The 15,000-nt window shown below is 39.1% G+C and overlaps 2 protein-coding genes across 2 annotated transcripts in view; one reads left to right on the top strand and one right to left on the bottom strand.

Moving 5' to 3' along the window:
• The window catches only part of LOC133610867 (5-hydroxytryptamine receptor 7), a 3,444-nt gene extending 2,156 nt beyond the window's left edge, over positions 1-1,288 (top strand). The window contains exon 2 of the mRNA XM_061967576.1: positions 1-1,288. This exon is cut by the window's left edge and continues 458 nt beyond it. Within this exon, the coding sequence (XP_061823560.1) occupies positions 1-362 (362 nt within the window). The 3' untranslated portion in view covers positions 363-1,288.
• A 1,569-nt stretch (positions 1,289-2,857) lies between these two features.
• Positions 2,858-15,000, bottom strand: part of LOC133610855 (kinesin-like protein KIF20B) — a 55,879-nt gene continuing 43,736 nt past the window's right edge. The window contains exons 30-32 of the mRNA XM_061967552.1: positions 13,876-13,990; positions 3,576-3,721; positions 2,858-3,501 (exon numbers count right to left, since the gene is read on the bottom strand). Of these exons, the coding sequence (XP_061823536.1) occupies positions 3,409-3,501; positions 3,576-3,721; positions 13,876-13,990 (354 nt within the window). The 3' untranslated portion in view covers positions 2,858-3,408. The remainder of the gene's footprint in view (positions 3,502-3,575; positions 3,722-13,875; positions 13,991-15,000) is intronic.

A 15,000-nucleotide genomic window follows, 5' to 3' on the forward strand; every position in this document is an offset into this window, starting at 1 on the left:
GGAAGAACCAGTCCGTCTTCAAGCGGGAGCAGAAGGCGGCGGCCACGCTGGGCATCGTGGTGGGCGCCTTCATCGTGTGCTGGCTGCCCTTTTTCCTGCTGTCCACCACCAGGCCCTTCGTGTGCGGCACGGCGTGCGGCTGCGTGCCGCTGTGGCTGGAGAGGACGCTGCTGTGGCTGGGCTACGCCAACTCGCTTATCAACCCCTTCATCTATGCCTTCTTCAACCGGGACCTTCGCGCCACCTACGCCAACCTGCTGCGCTGCCGCTACCGCAACATCAACCGCCAGCTGTCCGCCGCCGGCGTGCACGAGGCGCTCAAGATAGTGTACGAGCCCCGCCTTGCCGTGCGACCGCCGTGATGTCACGCGCTCCTCTACGGCGTGGAATTACTGCCAAAACTACACAAAAAGGTTTTACTCAAAACAACAGTTTCTTCAATTAAAAATACGATTCATTAATATAAAAAATATTTTCTATTCAATCAAAAAAATGATTGGCAAGTAAAAACAATGTTCTTCAAATAAAAAAACATTTGCAAATAAAAAAAAAGATTTTCCTCAATTAAAAATTCAATTTTAAAAAACAAAATTTATTTCATTAACAATACGAATCGCAAATATGAAAACAATTTCTAAAAAATGAAAAAAAAAAAAAAAATTCGCAGGTTAAAAAAAAATTCTGCAAACAAAACAATTTGCCAGTAAAAATCTATTTTTCTTCATTTAAAAATACGATTCATTAATATTAAAAATATTTTCTATTCAATCAAAAAAAACGATTGGCAAGTAAAAACAATGTTCTTCAAATAAAAAAACATTTGCAAATAAAAAAAAGATTTTCCTCAATTAAAAATTAAATTTTAGAAACACATTTATTTCATTAACAATATGAATCGCAAATATAAACACATTTTCTATTCAATGGAAAAAACGATTCGAAGGTAAAAAAAAATAAATCTGCAAATAAAAACGATTCGCCTTTAAACTTTTTTTTTCTGCAATTAAAAAAACGATTTGCAAGTATAAAAACAATTTTCGGCAATTGAAACAACGATTTTCAAGTATAAAAACAATTTACATGTATAAAAATTGTTTTTGGCAATTAAAAAAATAAATCGCAAATCTAAAAATTGTGTGCAATTAAAAAACTATTTGCAAATATAAAAGCGACTTTCTTCAATTAAAAAAAATGAGTGGCAAGTGTAAAAAACATTATATTCAATTAAAGTGATTTGCAAGTATGAAAACATTTTTTTTCTATTAAAAAAACATGGGCAAATAAAAACATTTTTTTCCTCCAATTAAAAATTAGATTTTCAAGTAAAAAACAATTTTCTTAAAATAACAATACGTATTACAAATATGAAAAACATGTATATCCAATGAAAAAACAATCTGCAGGTTAAAAAAAAAAAATTCTGCAAACAAAACGATTCGCCAGTAAATATTTATTTTTCTTCAATTAAGAAAACGATTCGCAAATATAAAAACAATTTGTCAATTAAAAAAAAAAAGATTTTCAAGTATAAAAAAATTTGCATGTATAAACATTTTTTTGTCAATTGAAAAGTATAAAAATGTTCAATTGAAAAACTATTTGCAAGTATAAAAGCGACTTTCTTCAATTAAAAACAGGAGTGGCAAGTGTAAAAAAACCTTATATTTAATTAAAAAAGTGATTTGCAAGTATAAAAACTATTTTTTTCTATTAAAAATACAATTCAGAAGTAAAAAGACAATTTTCTTCAACTGAAAAACGATTGACAAGTATAAAACAACTTTTTTTCAATTGTAAATAAGATCCGCAAGTAAAAAAACAACATTTTTCTTCAAGTTAAGAAGAGAAAAGGGGAAACCTGCTCAACCTGTAAGTTCCCCCTCTCTTCTGTCCACCATTTTACCACCTTCCCACCCTGCTTTTTCTTTATTTTTGGCGGACGGCACCATGCGCAAAATAACAATAGCTTTTTTAATTGAAGAAAACTTTGTAAAAATTATTTTTTTACTCCTTGTAAGTAGTCTTATTTATAGTTGCGAATCGTCTTTTTAAATTGAAGAACATTGTTTTTTTTTTTTTTACTTGTTTGAATAGTTGGGCAAGAGTAAAAACATTTCTGTGTGTTTGGAGTTTTGGCAGTAAGTCCCCTCACACATCACATGCTGACAAGCTTCTTTTTTTTTTTTAAATGGCAGACTTTAACTGTCGTTAGCGGCACATGCTCAATGATGTCATTATGTTACCGAGGGGGTTGGGCGACATACAAATAAAAGCATCCACTTCCTGTTTGATGAGGTCATGTGACGCGGCGGCGTGAACACGTGGCATGGACATACTTGCCAACCCTCTTGATTTTCGCGGGAGACTCCCGAATTTCAGTGCCCCTCCCGAAAATCTCCCGGGGCAACCATTCTCCCGATTTCCACCCGGACAACAATATTTAAGGCACTGCCTTTAGCGTCCTCTACAACCTGTCGTCACGTCCGCTTTTCCTCCATACAAACAGCGTGCCGGCCCAGTCACATATTATATGCGGCTTTTACACACACACATAAGTGAATGCTTGGTCAACAGCCACACAGGTCACACTGAGGGTGGCTGTATAAACAACTTTAACACTGTTACAAATATGCGCCACACTGTGAACCCACTCCAAACAAGAATGACAAACACATTTCAGGAGAACATCCGCACCGCAACACAACATAAACACAACAGAACAAATACCCAGAATCCCTTGCAGGACTAACTCTTACGGGACGCTACCACCAAACCCCGCCGCCCTCCCCCCCCATCTCCCTAATTCGGAGGTCTCAAGGTTGGCAAGTATGGGCATGGAATCAGCCAGAAAGTCAAATAAAAGTCACCCAAACGTTTTTAATGATGAAAGAACGGTTGTCTGAGGACAAACAGGAAGTTTAAAGTGCACAAGGATTCAGTGACAAGGAGTTATTTACAAGCTAGCACGCGTTTCCTTTGACACTAAACTGTGACACAACAGAAAATTGCACAAGTTGACAGAGAAACATTCAAATAAAGTCAGTGCTAGTTAGCGTTAGCATGTGATTGAAATATAACTTCAATAAAACAGTTAGACTAGCCTTAGGGTCACGGAACTCCTGCCTAGCATGCTAGGCTAACAGCGGCAAGAACACTTCAATGTTTTCACCTCCTTAAGACAGGAAGTTTTAAGTGCACAGGGATTCAGTGACAAGGAGTTATTTACAAGCTAACACGCGTTTCCCTAGTGACACTAAACTGTGACACAACTCTGTAAAAATTGCACAAGTTGACATATATATAACTTCAATAAAACAGTTAGACTAGTGTTAGGGTCACAGAACTCCTGCCTAGCATGCTAGGCTAACAAGACTTCAATAAAAGGCAAGAAAAGGTATGCACCTGGCTTCAGGAGGTGGATGTTTTCAGCTTTGTGGAGCGAAGACACCTCCTTAAGATCGCATGGTCACTTTCCTTTTCCTCGCTCGCGTTACTGACAATCTACAACAGCAAGAACAACTGGTGTCAGGCTACTGTGTGTCGCCACGGCAACGACGCCACTGCACGCCACCTACCAGGTGCGACGGCATAGACATGGGGGAGGAGATCTGTGGCCGGAACAACTTCTTCTTGTTCCTCTTCACTCTCAGGCTGATGGGCGAGGTGGTGCAGGCCGCGTCCGCGTCGCTCTTTCCGCTCACCAGACTCATCATCTTCTTGGCTGGTTTGAGGATCAACAAAATAAAAGTCTAGTAGGAAAGCGGAGTGAAATTCATCCCATTGTTTCTGTTTTGCAATATACAACAAGTACGGTTGTCCCTCGCGACATAGCATAATCTACATATTTAATCAAACAAAGTGCTAAATTCATTTTTATTTATGTCTTACATGTATTACAGTCAGTGTTGGGACTAACGCCGTTACTTTCAGCGGTAAATAGTAATCTAACGCGTTATTTTTTATATTCAGTACCTCAGTTACCGTTACTACATGATGCGCTACTGCGTTATTTTACGTTATTTTTGATGTAGTATCGGCTAGAAACTGAGAAGATCTGTGTGTGTTTTATTGGAACGGTGGAGAAGAGGCGCGCTCTGTGTGTGTGGGAGGGGGCGTGTCTGTGTTTACTAACAAGACATCATGGCGAAGCCGAGTTTCTTTACATGGAGATATTCTCACTACTTTTCTTTTGTCGACCACAAACAAAATAACATTTTAGTTAAATGTAAGTTGTGTCTTGGATCAAAGATCCTATCCTAGCAATTCAAATCTGCTGAAACAGCTACAAAAGCAACATGCGTCGACGAAGCTAGTAAAGAGAGACACACTTTACCTCCTAAGCAATAGCGGCTGGATTTTAACGAGGCACTGCTAGCCAGGACAACATTGATAGAGCCATTGCAGCGTGTGTGCTATAACAGTGGTTCTCAAATGGGGGTACGCGTACCCCTGGGGGTACTTGAACGTATGCCAAGGGGTACGTGAGATTTTTTTTAAATATTCTAAAAATAGCAACAATTCAAAAATCCTTTATAAATATATTTATTGAATAATACTTCAACAAAATAAGTTCATAAACTGAACATCAAATCAAGTACCGGTAGGCTATTCCATTCATTACAATGCAACAATGCAATATTCAGTGTTGACAGCTAGATTTTTTGTGGACATGTTCCATAAATATTGATGTTAAAGATTTCTTTTTTTGTGAAGATATGTTTAGAATTAAGTTCATGAATCCAGATGGATCTCTATTACAATCCCCAAAGAAGGGCACTTTAAGTTGATGATTACTTCTATGTGTAGAAATCTTTATTTATAATTGAATCACTTGTTTATTTTTCAACAAGTTTTTAGTTATTTGTATATCTTCTTTTCCAAATAGTTCAAGAAAGACCACTACAAATGAGCAATATTTTGCACTGTTATACAATTTAATAAATCAGAAACTGATGACATAGTGCTGTATTTTACTTTTGTATCTCTTTTTTTCAACCAAAAATGCTTTGCTCTGATTAGGGGGTACTTGAATTAAAAAAAATGTTCACAGGGGGTACATCACTGAAAAAAGGTTGAGAACCACTGTGCTAGAAGACATGCAGGCTATTTCTACAGTGCAGTCACCCGATTTCAGACAGCTAATTAGCATGATACCGGGCGTCAAATGGCACCTGGACAGTGAGTACATAATGGAAAGCGAGCTAAAGAAAACACTCAAAACTCTGCCTCTGCTCATCATTCAGCACTGAAGGTACACACACTCTGTGAATTCTCTTATATACTATTACTCTTTCATTCTAGACTTCTAGAGTGTTTGATTAACACATCGCTCTAAATGTATAGACTATAAAGTTCACAAACAAAGAGGGATGCTAGTGGGCCAGGCAAATCTTTCCTTATCTCTAAACTAAAACTGGGGAAATGTGTAGTGTTCTGGGCTTCAGACATGATTTTATTTCAGAATTCCTTGAGAGAAAAAAACGCCTGGTTAGGCTTTGTGTATGTAGTGTGTGCCTTCCTTGCTTTACAGCTATGTTGTTATTATGCTGTTTGTTACTTATGTATGTTATGTTGCAGCTATTTAAAATAGTTTTGTCAATTTGTTCTGGCCTGAAACAAATTGGCCCTTTGAAACATATCTTTGTCTTTGTGTGTTGTACGTAGACCACATTGCTTAGCAGAGTTCAGTGATGCAAATGCATGTCAAGTTGATCAACACATTGTATTATTCTCCAGTGCAATAACAGTACTGAAATGAAGGCTAAAAGAGCATTAAAGAGGCATTTAAAAAAATATATAAATAAATAAATATATATATATATATATATGTGTATTAGAGATGCGCGGATAGGCAATTATTTCATCCGCAACCGCATCAGAAAGTCGTCAACCATCCGCAATCCACCCGATCTAACATTTGATCAGAACCGCATCCACCCGCACCCGCCCGTTGTTATATATCTAATATAGACGATGCAAGGCATTAGTGAGGTTATAAAGCTTTTGCCTGTTAAAGAAAGGATACTGATCCAATGCAGTACAGACATTCGCGTGCCACGCTGTCACGACCCAGACACACACCAGTGCGCAATCATATGGGAGCCGCGCTGAGCGCACCTCCAAGCGCGTCTCGCTGCCGGCGACGGCCGGGTATATGGGCCCGACGCTCCAGCGCCATCCATTTTCAGGGCTAGTTGATTCGGCAGGTGGGTTGTTACACACTCCTTAGCGGGTTCCGACGTCCATGGCCACCGTCCTAGCTGCTGTCTATATCAACCAGGGTGAGCCCCACCCCTTTCGTGAGCGCACTGCGCGCGGAGTGACCCCTGTTACGCACCCCCGGCAACAGGGGTGGCGGGCAGGTAAGCTGCGCGGGCGGAGCGACCCCTGTTACGAGCCCCCGGCCACGGGGGTGGCGGGCAGGTAAGCTGCTTACCTGCTGCGCGTGACTCCGGCCGCGGCGAAGGCGGACGAGGCGGGGTGTCGGTGCGGTGGGCGCGGTGGTGACCCTGGACGTGCGTCGGGCCCTTCTCGCGGATCGCCTCAGCTACGGCTCCCGGTGGGGCCCTCTCGGGGGAAGGGGCCTCGGTCCCGGACCCCGGCGAGGCGTCCCTTCTTCGCTCCGTAAAAGTGTCCATCTCTTCTTTTTTTTTTTTTCTTCTGTTGTGGCATATGCTGCAGGTGCCTGCTCGTTTTTCGTATGTGGGTAACAACATTTAACTATGTATATATATTTCCCAATTGGTTTAACTGCCACCCGCCTGAATCTATTTAAAATCTTTTTTCTTTTTTTTTCAACCGCCCGACCCGACCCGCGGATAAAATCTAATTTTTTTTTAATTTCATCCGCCCGATCCGCGGATAATCCGCGGACTCCGCGGTTGTGCCCGCAAACCGCGCATCTCTAATGTGTATATATATATATATATATATATATATATATATATATATATATATATAAGTACGGTAACTAAATAGTTACTTTTCACAGTAACGCATTACTTTTTGGTGTAAGTAACTGAGTTACTTTTGAAATAAAGTAACTAGCAAATGTAACTAGTTCCTGGTTTTCAGTAAGATCGCCTGGCAGGCAAAATGCGGGGCTCCACATTGCAGAGGAGGCGGTCACGATTTAATGTGTGTTTTTCCCCCCAATTGACAACTTTTTCCATTTGATCAATATGAGTCCCAAAAAGGAGCAAATGCCTGTGAGGTTAAAGAAAAAAAAGACTACAGTATTTGCGAGGAGTATGGAAGGATTGACGAAGCAGGTTTTAGCTGCGTAGACACTGGACTTGGAAGGAAGGACGGACGTTTTTTGTCGTTGCACAAGTACAACAACATTTTGTTTTCAGCAAAAACATGTTCAAGATTAGACAAGCATTGTACAAGAGTTGTCCTGATACCAAAATGTATTTCGATACTTTTCAAAATAGAGGGTACCACAAAAAATGTACTGTACTGTTTATTCTCCGCCGGTCACTTTGGTTGGATTTCACTCTTTTAAATGCTTATTTAGGATTTTAAGATCAATTGAGAGGGGCTTGTGTGTGTGTGTGTGTTGCCAGGGCAGCGCATACAACACAGTCACTTGTTATTAAACAGAAAGTTGATCCATCACCTCCTGGTTATGTTTGTTTGATGTACAGTACTTTATATTGTGTACAAACCTTCACTAAAAGAGGGACTTTTGTCGAGGCTGGAACCAATTATTCATGTTTACATTGTTTTTAAGGGGAACTTGGCTTCACTATACAAACTTTTTGATGTACACACCATGTTTAAGAACCAATGAAGTTTGTAAATCGAGGTACCACTGCACAGTATTTGTCTTATTTTCTATTATGTTGTGTATAGAGGTTCATTTGTGTCTCTGTCATATTGAATATATGTAACTGAATTTTTTGCTTTAGATTTTTTTTTACATCAAATTATGCTGACAGTTTCATTGAATTAACATTTGTGAGCAACATTAGTGTGTTTAAAAATTCAGTGTGTGTGTTTAAATTCAGTGTAAAAACAGCGCGTGTGATCCTGGGGAACATGCTTTATCAGTATCGTGCTTCGAAGAAATATGCTCATTGTAGCCATTAATCCTGGCTTCCTCATTTTGATAATAAAAAGTTTTATTCATTTTTGTTTAGTAGATTAAAGTGTTTTATATACTGTGCTCCTGAGTTAATTTTGCGGATTAATCTGAATTATGAGTTTATATTATTTAATCTTTCACTATCAAATGGTTCAAGTCGGTCAAAAATGTTTATAGTTTAATTAAGGATTTTTTTATTTTATTTACGGCAAATTGATGCAGTTTAAATATTTTGTTATAGACTAAAACAATATTAATACAATTATTCTTTGTTGTAAGTTTTTGTTTTCTTTAATGTTAAGGATATAATGTTATGCAGAGGAGTATAATACTAATATACTGTATATATGCACACATATACATACATATATATATATATACATATACACACACAAACAGTACATATGTACAGTATATACACATACATATATATCTATATATATATATATGTGTATATACACACACACACACACACACACACACACACACACACACACACACACACACACACACACACACAAATGTGTGTGAGTCAACAACTCTGTGTCTCCAAGTGCTCAGGATCTTTTTGTTGTGTGAGTCAACAACAACAAAAAGATCCTGAGCACTCACAGACAAGCAACCGCTCACGACTCTAACTCCACACATAGCTGCAATTGCAGACAAAGGATTAACTTACCACTCAACGGAAACTGCTTAAAAACATCAGTTGTTTACCAAACCAGCGTCACCCGCAAGGACAACTCAAACACAGAGACATACATTGGACTCACAGAAAACACCTTTAAAACCCTCAAGAACTCTATAGAGCTGAGTAAATACATATGGACTCTTAAAGACAATAAAATTGATCACACATGGCGAATTGTCGCATTTAGCTCACCATACAACAGTGCAGCTAAAAGATGTAACCTGTACCTGAAATACATGTTTTTAAATTATATACCACCCCAGCATGTCCACTTCAAACAAACGCAACAAACTGGTCTGATCATGCCGGCACAGAAGCAAGGCACTACTGTGTAACAATGGCCACACCCCCATGTAATGTACCCTATATATACATGTCACAGCCACAGACACTTCCTGCGAAACAGGCTTGTAGGGATGAAATAGCCTCTGTGTTTTTTCCTGACCTAACGTATATTCCGCTCTACCCCGGTATTGAGCAATGTATAACGAATAAACCACAGAAACCTTGACTATATATATATATATATATATATATATATATATATATATACAGTATATACATACACTAGTATTTGTCCATCTGCCTTCACTCACATATGAACTTGAAGTGCCATCCCATGGAATTGTCCAAAATGTTTTGGTATCCTGGAGCATTCAAAGTTCCTTTCACTTGGAACTAAGGGGCCAAGAACAACCCCTGAAAAACCAACCCCACACCATAATTCCTCCTCCACCAAATTTCACACTCTGCACAATGCAGTCGGAAATGTAGCGTTCTCCTGGCAACCTCCAAACCCAGACTGGTCCATCAGATTGCCAGATGGAAAAGCGTGACTCATCAGTCCAGAGAAGGCGTCTCCACTGCTCTAGAGTCCAGTGGTGACGTGCTTTACACCACTGCATCCCACGCTTTGCATTGGACTTGGTGATGTATATCTTAGATGCAGCTGCTCGGCCATGGAAACCCATTCCATGAAGCTCTCTGCGTACTGTACGTGGGCTAATTGGAAGGTATTATGAAGTTTGGAGCTCTGTAGCAACTGACTGTGCAGAAAGTCTTTGCACTATGCGCTACGGCATCCGCCGACCCCTCTCTGTCAGTTTACGTGGCCTACCACTTGGTGGCTGAGTTGCTGTTGTTCCCAAACTCTTCACTTTTCTTATAATAAAGTTGACTTTGGAATATTTAGGAGCGAGGCAATTTCACGACTGGAGTTGTTGCACAAGGTGGCATCCTATGACAGTTCCACGCTGGAAATCACTGAGAGCGGCCCATTCTTTCACAAATGTTTGTAGAAACAGTCTCCATGCCTAAGTGATTGATTTTATACACCGGGCCAAGTGATTAGGACACCTGATTCTCATCGTTTAGATGGGTGGCCAAATAATTTTGGCAATATAGTGTATATATATATATATGTATATGTTTTCTTCTTCCTAGGGCGGGGCGTAACAGAAAATAATCAAGAAGCACTGAATTAGCCCAATATGTGGAAGGTGACAGATGGGATGCTGTTTCGCTGTTTTGTCAGAGCCTGGAAACTTCTTGGCAGGGCATTTTTTAATCCCTCTCAGCCATTATTGGAATTAAAAAATGGCTCCAGACCCTTTGATTTCCATATTTGGGATTGAAGCAGACGGGTTACAGATAGCAGCTGGGGATAATCTCATTGGCCACATTATTCCCCCAAGAGGAACCTGACACACTCACATGTTCCTGTTGCATATTGAACTAGAGGAAACTAGTTTTTTGTGTGGCAGGAATCCTCAAAGTCGCTATGTGCCAGTAAAAGCGATACAGACCCCCTCAGGCCATGACAGTTGGAAGTCCATGTATTGTCCCAAAAGTTATGAAAATGTTTTTTTAAGGTTGAAAAGTTACTTAGTGCTGCTTTAAGGCTGGGCTATAAAATATTAATATATTTTGCGATAGAAAAGAATCGATATCAATGAAAAATGTGTTAGACAAAACGTTCAATAAGAAAGCGAAAGTATGGAAGCAAGGTTGGTTGCATGAACACTTGCTCTCTGGTAACCGAGCAACACAGGAAGTGATCACAGATCAGTGGGAGTGACACGCTAACAGCCAATCAGGTGACAGTATCAACTATTCTTTGCATGGAGTGATAAGAGAAAGTCCAAATGAAGAAATTGTGGATAAAAGAGGAAAAGTCACCTGGACAGTATGGCACTTTTTTTTCTTTTGTTTTCAAAAGGGACTGTAGTCAGACCAATGCGGTCTGTAAATGATGCAAGGCAAGACCGCTAATGCCACACCACCTTAGCCCGCTCACCCTTTAGACTTAGACTTCCTTTTTATTGTCATTCAAATTTGAACTTTACAGCACAGATAAGAACGAAATTTCGGTACATAAGCTCATGGTAGTGCAGGGTAAAAAAGCAATAAGGTGCATATATATATAAATAAATAAATATATATAAATAATAAATAAATATATATATAAAATAAATAAATATATATAAATAATTAAATAGATTACTGTACAGATAAATATATTGCACTTTTTCATATGCGTCCACGTTTATGGATGTATGTTATATTGTCTTTTTTATTCCAGCGAGTTAATCCATTTTGGGGGGAGTTGAGGGGATAATTTAATTATGATGCGTTCAAGAGACTTACGGCATACTTGCCAACCCTCCCGAATTTTCCGGGAGACTCCCGAAATTCAGCGCCTCTCCCGAAAACCTCCCGGAACAAATATTCTCCCGAAAATCTCCCGATTTTCAGCCGGAGCTGGAAGCCACGCCCCCTCCAGCTCCATGCGGACCTCAGTGAGGACAGCCTTTTTTCATGACAGGAGGACAACAGGGTGACAAGAACTAAATCATCCAGACTAGAGATACATTCTATTATTATGTTTATCTTACGTAAAAATAAATATATTTATTAATTTAAAAAAAACAAAAAAAAAACTAAATACATTTTTACTATATTTTGCTAAAAACATCAAAATTAATTGTATTTTTATTTGTATTTTTTCGTGACTCCTTATTACATCCAGCCATAGAATTATACATTAAAATAAACATATTTGAAATAATTGATTTAAAATTATCATAATAATTAATTTAAAATGACCATATTTATTTATTAAAATAATTGCTTGTTTATCAACAACTTTAGCATTTTGAAACTCTCAGAAGCCAAGTTATGTTACATTCCTTAATATTTATTTATGCAAGTTTGAAGTATCAATTATCTAAACAGTTTGTTTGCATATTTTCAGGATGTAGATATATATATATATATACATATATATTTTTTATATATATATATATATATATATATAAAAAAAAATATATATATATATATATATATATACACCGTATATATATGTATGAAATACTTGGTGAATTCTAGCTGTCAATATACTCCTCCCCTCTTAACCACGCCCCCAGCCACGCCCCGCCCCACCCCCCGACCACGCCCCCACCTCCCGAAATCGGAGGTCTCAAGGTTGGCAAGTTTGTCTTACGGCCTGAGGGAAGAAGCTGTTCAGAACCTGGAGGTTCTGCTTCGGAGGCTGCGGAACCTCTTTCTAGAGTCCAGCAGTGAAAACAGTTTACTTTAACAACTTCAGAGCACAGCCGTGACTTCCTGCCACTAAACCTGCAGAAAAAAGTTCTTCTCAGGTTTCTCTTTGTTTACATTTTCACTATTTTCTTACACTTCATGAAGCATTTCTTACATATTCCTTATTGTTAAGTGTTCAATGTGATTTGACTATTTTGTTGTTGTTTGAGTGTTTTCCACGCTTGTGTTGACCTTTCCTTTCTGCCTTGATAGCTGAGGGATTATAATCAGAGGAAGGTTACATTTCGAATAAAAATATTTACATTTATCACCGTACGCAGCAGACCTCCCGCTGTTCCCGCGTCACAAGCTGTGTGTCTCGTCTCCCCGTATTCCCTCTGCTTCCCTGGCTGCCTCTTGGATCTCGACCTCCCGCCTGGACACGGACTTTTGACGTCTCGCTACTGCCTTTCCCCTCTCGGACTTCTGCCCTCTCGCTCAACACTTCTAGTAACACACTACAGTTAATTCACACACATAGTCGCACACCACACACATAGTTTTGATTTCACACACTTCACTTATTATTTATATATAAAGTTGATTTGCAACACTAAATTGGCTCTGGTGTGTAAATGTTGTCTGTCTAGCCGTGTTGGCCCTGCGATGAGGTGGCGACTTGTCCAGGGTGTACCCCGCCTTCCGCCCGAATGCAGCTGAGATAGGCTCCAGCATCCCCCGCGACACCGAAAGGGACAAGCGGTAGAAAATGGATGGATGGACATTTTTCTCCTGCTCCTTATTTGCATTTGAATTTACTTAATTAAACTAAATAAATAATGAATAGATTTCTTAACTAAGCTGTCACAAAAATTAAAGTGAAAGTGAAAATACAACTTCACCACTTTAGTCATAATTTTTGCACTAAAGAAACTTCTCTATGACTTTAGCTCCAGACTTCTTTTGTTTGTTTGATATTGTCATGACTGCCACAAGTGGTGGAAAAGTGTATTACGATTGAGTACCTGCTGCGGCCCATAAGGACCGCATGAGCTGAGAAACATTTTTTGGTGGCCCTCTCGCCCCAACAATGGGCCCTATGGTTAAGAAACACTGCGGTCATCTACCGTAGAACACACAAGAATACTGTATTGGATGAAAAGAGCATAAATTGGAATTTATGGGTGCTGCAGTTATGTTAAAAAACATAATTAAGTCGTAACCGTTATTTTATGCTCCTTAAAAAATATTCAATTTATTAATATTAATCCTGCAGAAATTAATTTACCAGTCAGGCCTGCAACCAAAATTAGCGGCAAAATAACAATAGATTATCAGTCAGTTGTTAGAATTTTTACTTGCTTGTGTGAACTTGTCAGTGAGCAATTGAGCAGGAGTCAGCGGAGGAGGGAGGACATGAAGAGTGAAAGATGAGTGAAGGACTGAGGTGGACATGAAGGATGGAGGACAGATGCTGCTGCTCCGAGCCATAATTAGTGGACGTCCTCGGCCGGGACAATTTGTCAAAGCTGCGTTCATTAGCGCACACACTAACCTTTAGTGCCGAGCAAGGTGGGCGAACTCTGCAGGAAGTCACCGATCTTCTGCAGCGTTCCTTCCTTCCGGGAGCGGATGCTGCTCTGGGAGGGATGAGCAGCTGGACGAGGCGACTGATCACATGACAAAATTTACGTCAACACTTTAGACCCTCTCAACAATAAGTGTGTATTTATTAGGGCTAATTGTGCATGATTATTAATCTGATTTATTCATTCAATTCATCTGATTTTGAAAATTAAAGACAAATAAACCATCCGCAGCACAGAATGACTCCAAATCCCTGAAATGATTTGACAAGTTCAATTCAAATTGGATTTAAAAAGCACATTTAAAACAACCTCATTTAACCAAAGTGATGGAAATAAATCAATTAAAAAGGACAGTCGTCCTTTGTCACGTCGCGCTTCAAAGTTTGCGGCTTCATTCTATCGCTGTTTTTAAAAATACATTTTTGGCCTACATGGAGCATTTTCAAGAATAAAAAAAGCTAAACGAACTAAAAGTATCAATACTACAGTACTATTGGCCACCAGGCGACACTAAAACAATCAAGGCGCGCTGTTAAGTATCGTGGCTACTGATTGGTCGAGCCTCAGGCATTGGATTAAAGGAGTGTTACGGTGACTATATTGTTGTTATGTCTTGTCTTGAGGGCTTTAGTTGTGTAAACAAAAACAGTATTTAGAAGGTCAAACAGTTTTTTAATGCTGCACCTATGAAAATGTTTGATTTACAGTACATCCGGAAAGTATTCAAAGTCCTTTACTTTTCCCACATTTTGTGATGTTGCAGCCTTATTCCAAAATGTAATAAATTCATGTTTGCCCACAAAATACCCGATAATGACAAAGTATTTTTCTTTAATTGAGCAAATTGGAGGCCGCTGTGCTGATTGGGACCTTCAAGGCAGCATAGATTTTTCCTGTACCCTTAACCCAGATTTGGGCCTGGAGACAATTCTGTCTCGGAGGTCTACAGACAATTCCTTGGAGTTCATTCGTGGTTTGTGCTCTGTCATGCACTGTCAAGTGTTGGACTTTATATATAGACAGGTGTGTGCCTTTCCAAATCAAGTCCAACCAACTGAATTTACCACAGGTGGACTCCAATGAAGCTGTCG

Source organism: Nerophis lumbriciformis, linkage group LG02, assembly GCF_033978685.3.
Source record: "Nerophis lumbriciformis linkage group LG02, RoL_Nlum_v2.1, whole genome shotgun sequence".
Taxonomy (NCBI): domain Eukaryota; kingdom Metazoa; phylum Chordata; class Actinopteri; order Syngnathiformes; family Syngnathidae; genus Nerophis; species Nerophis lumbriciformis.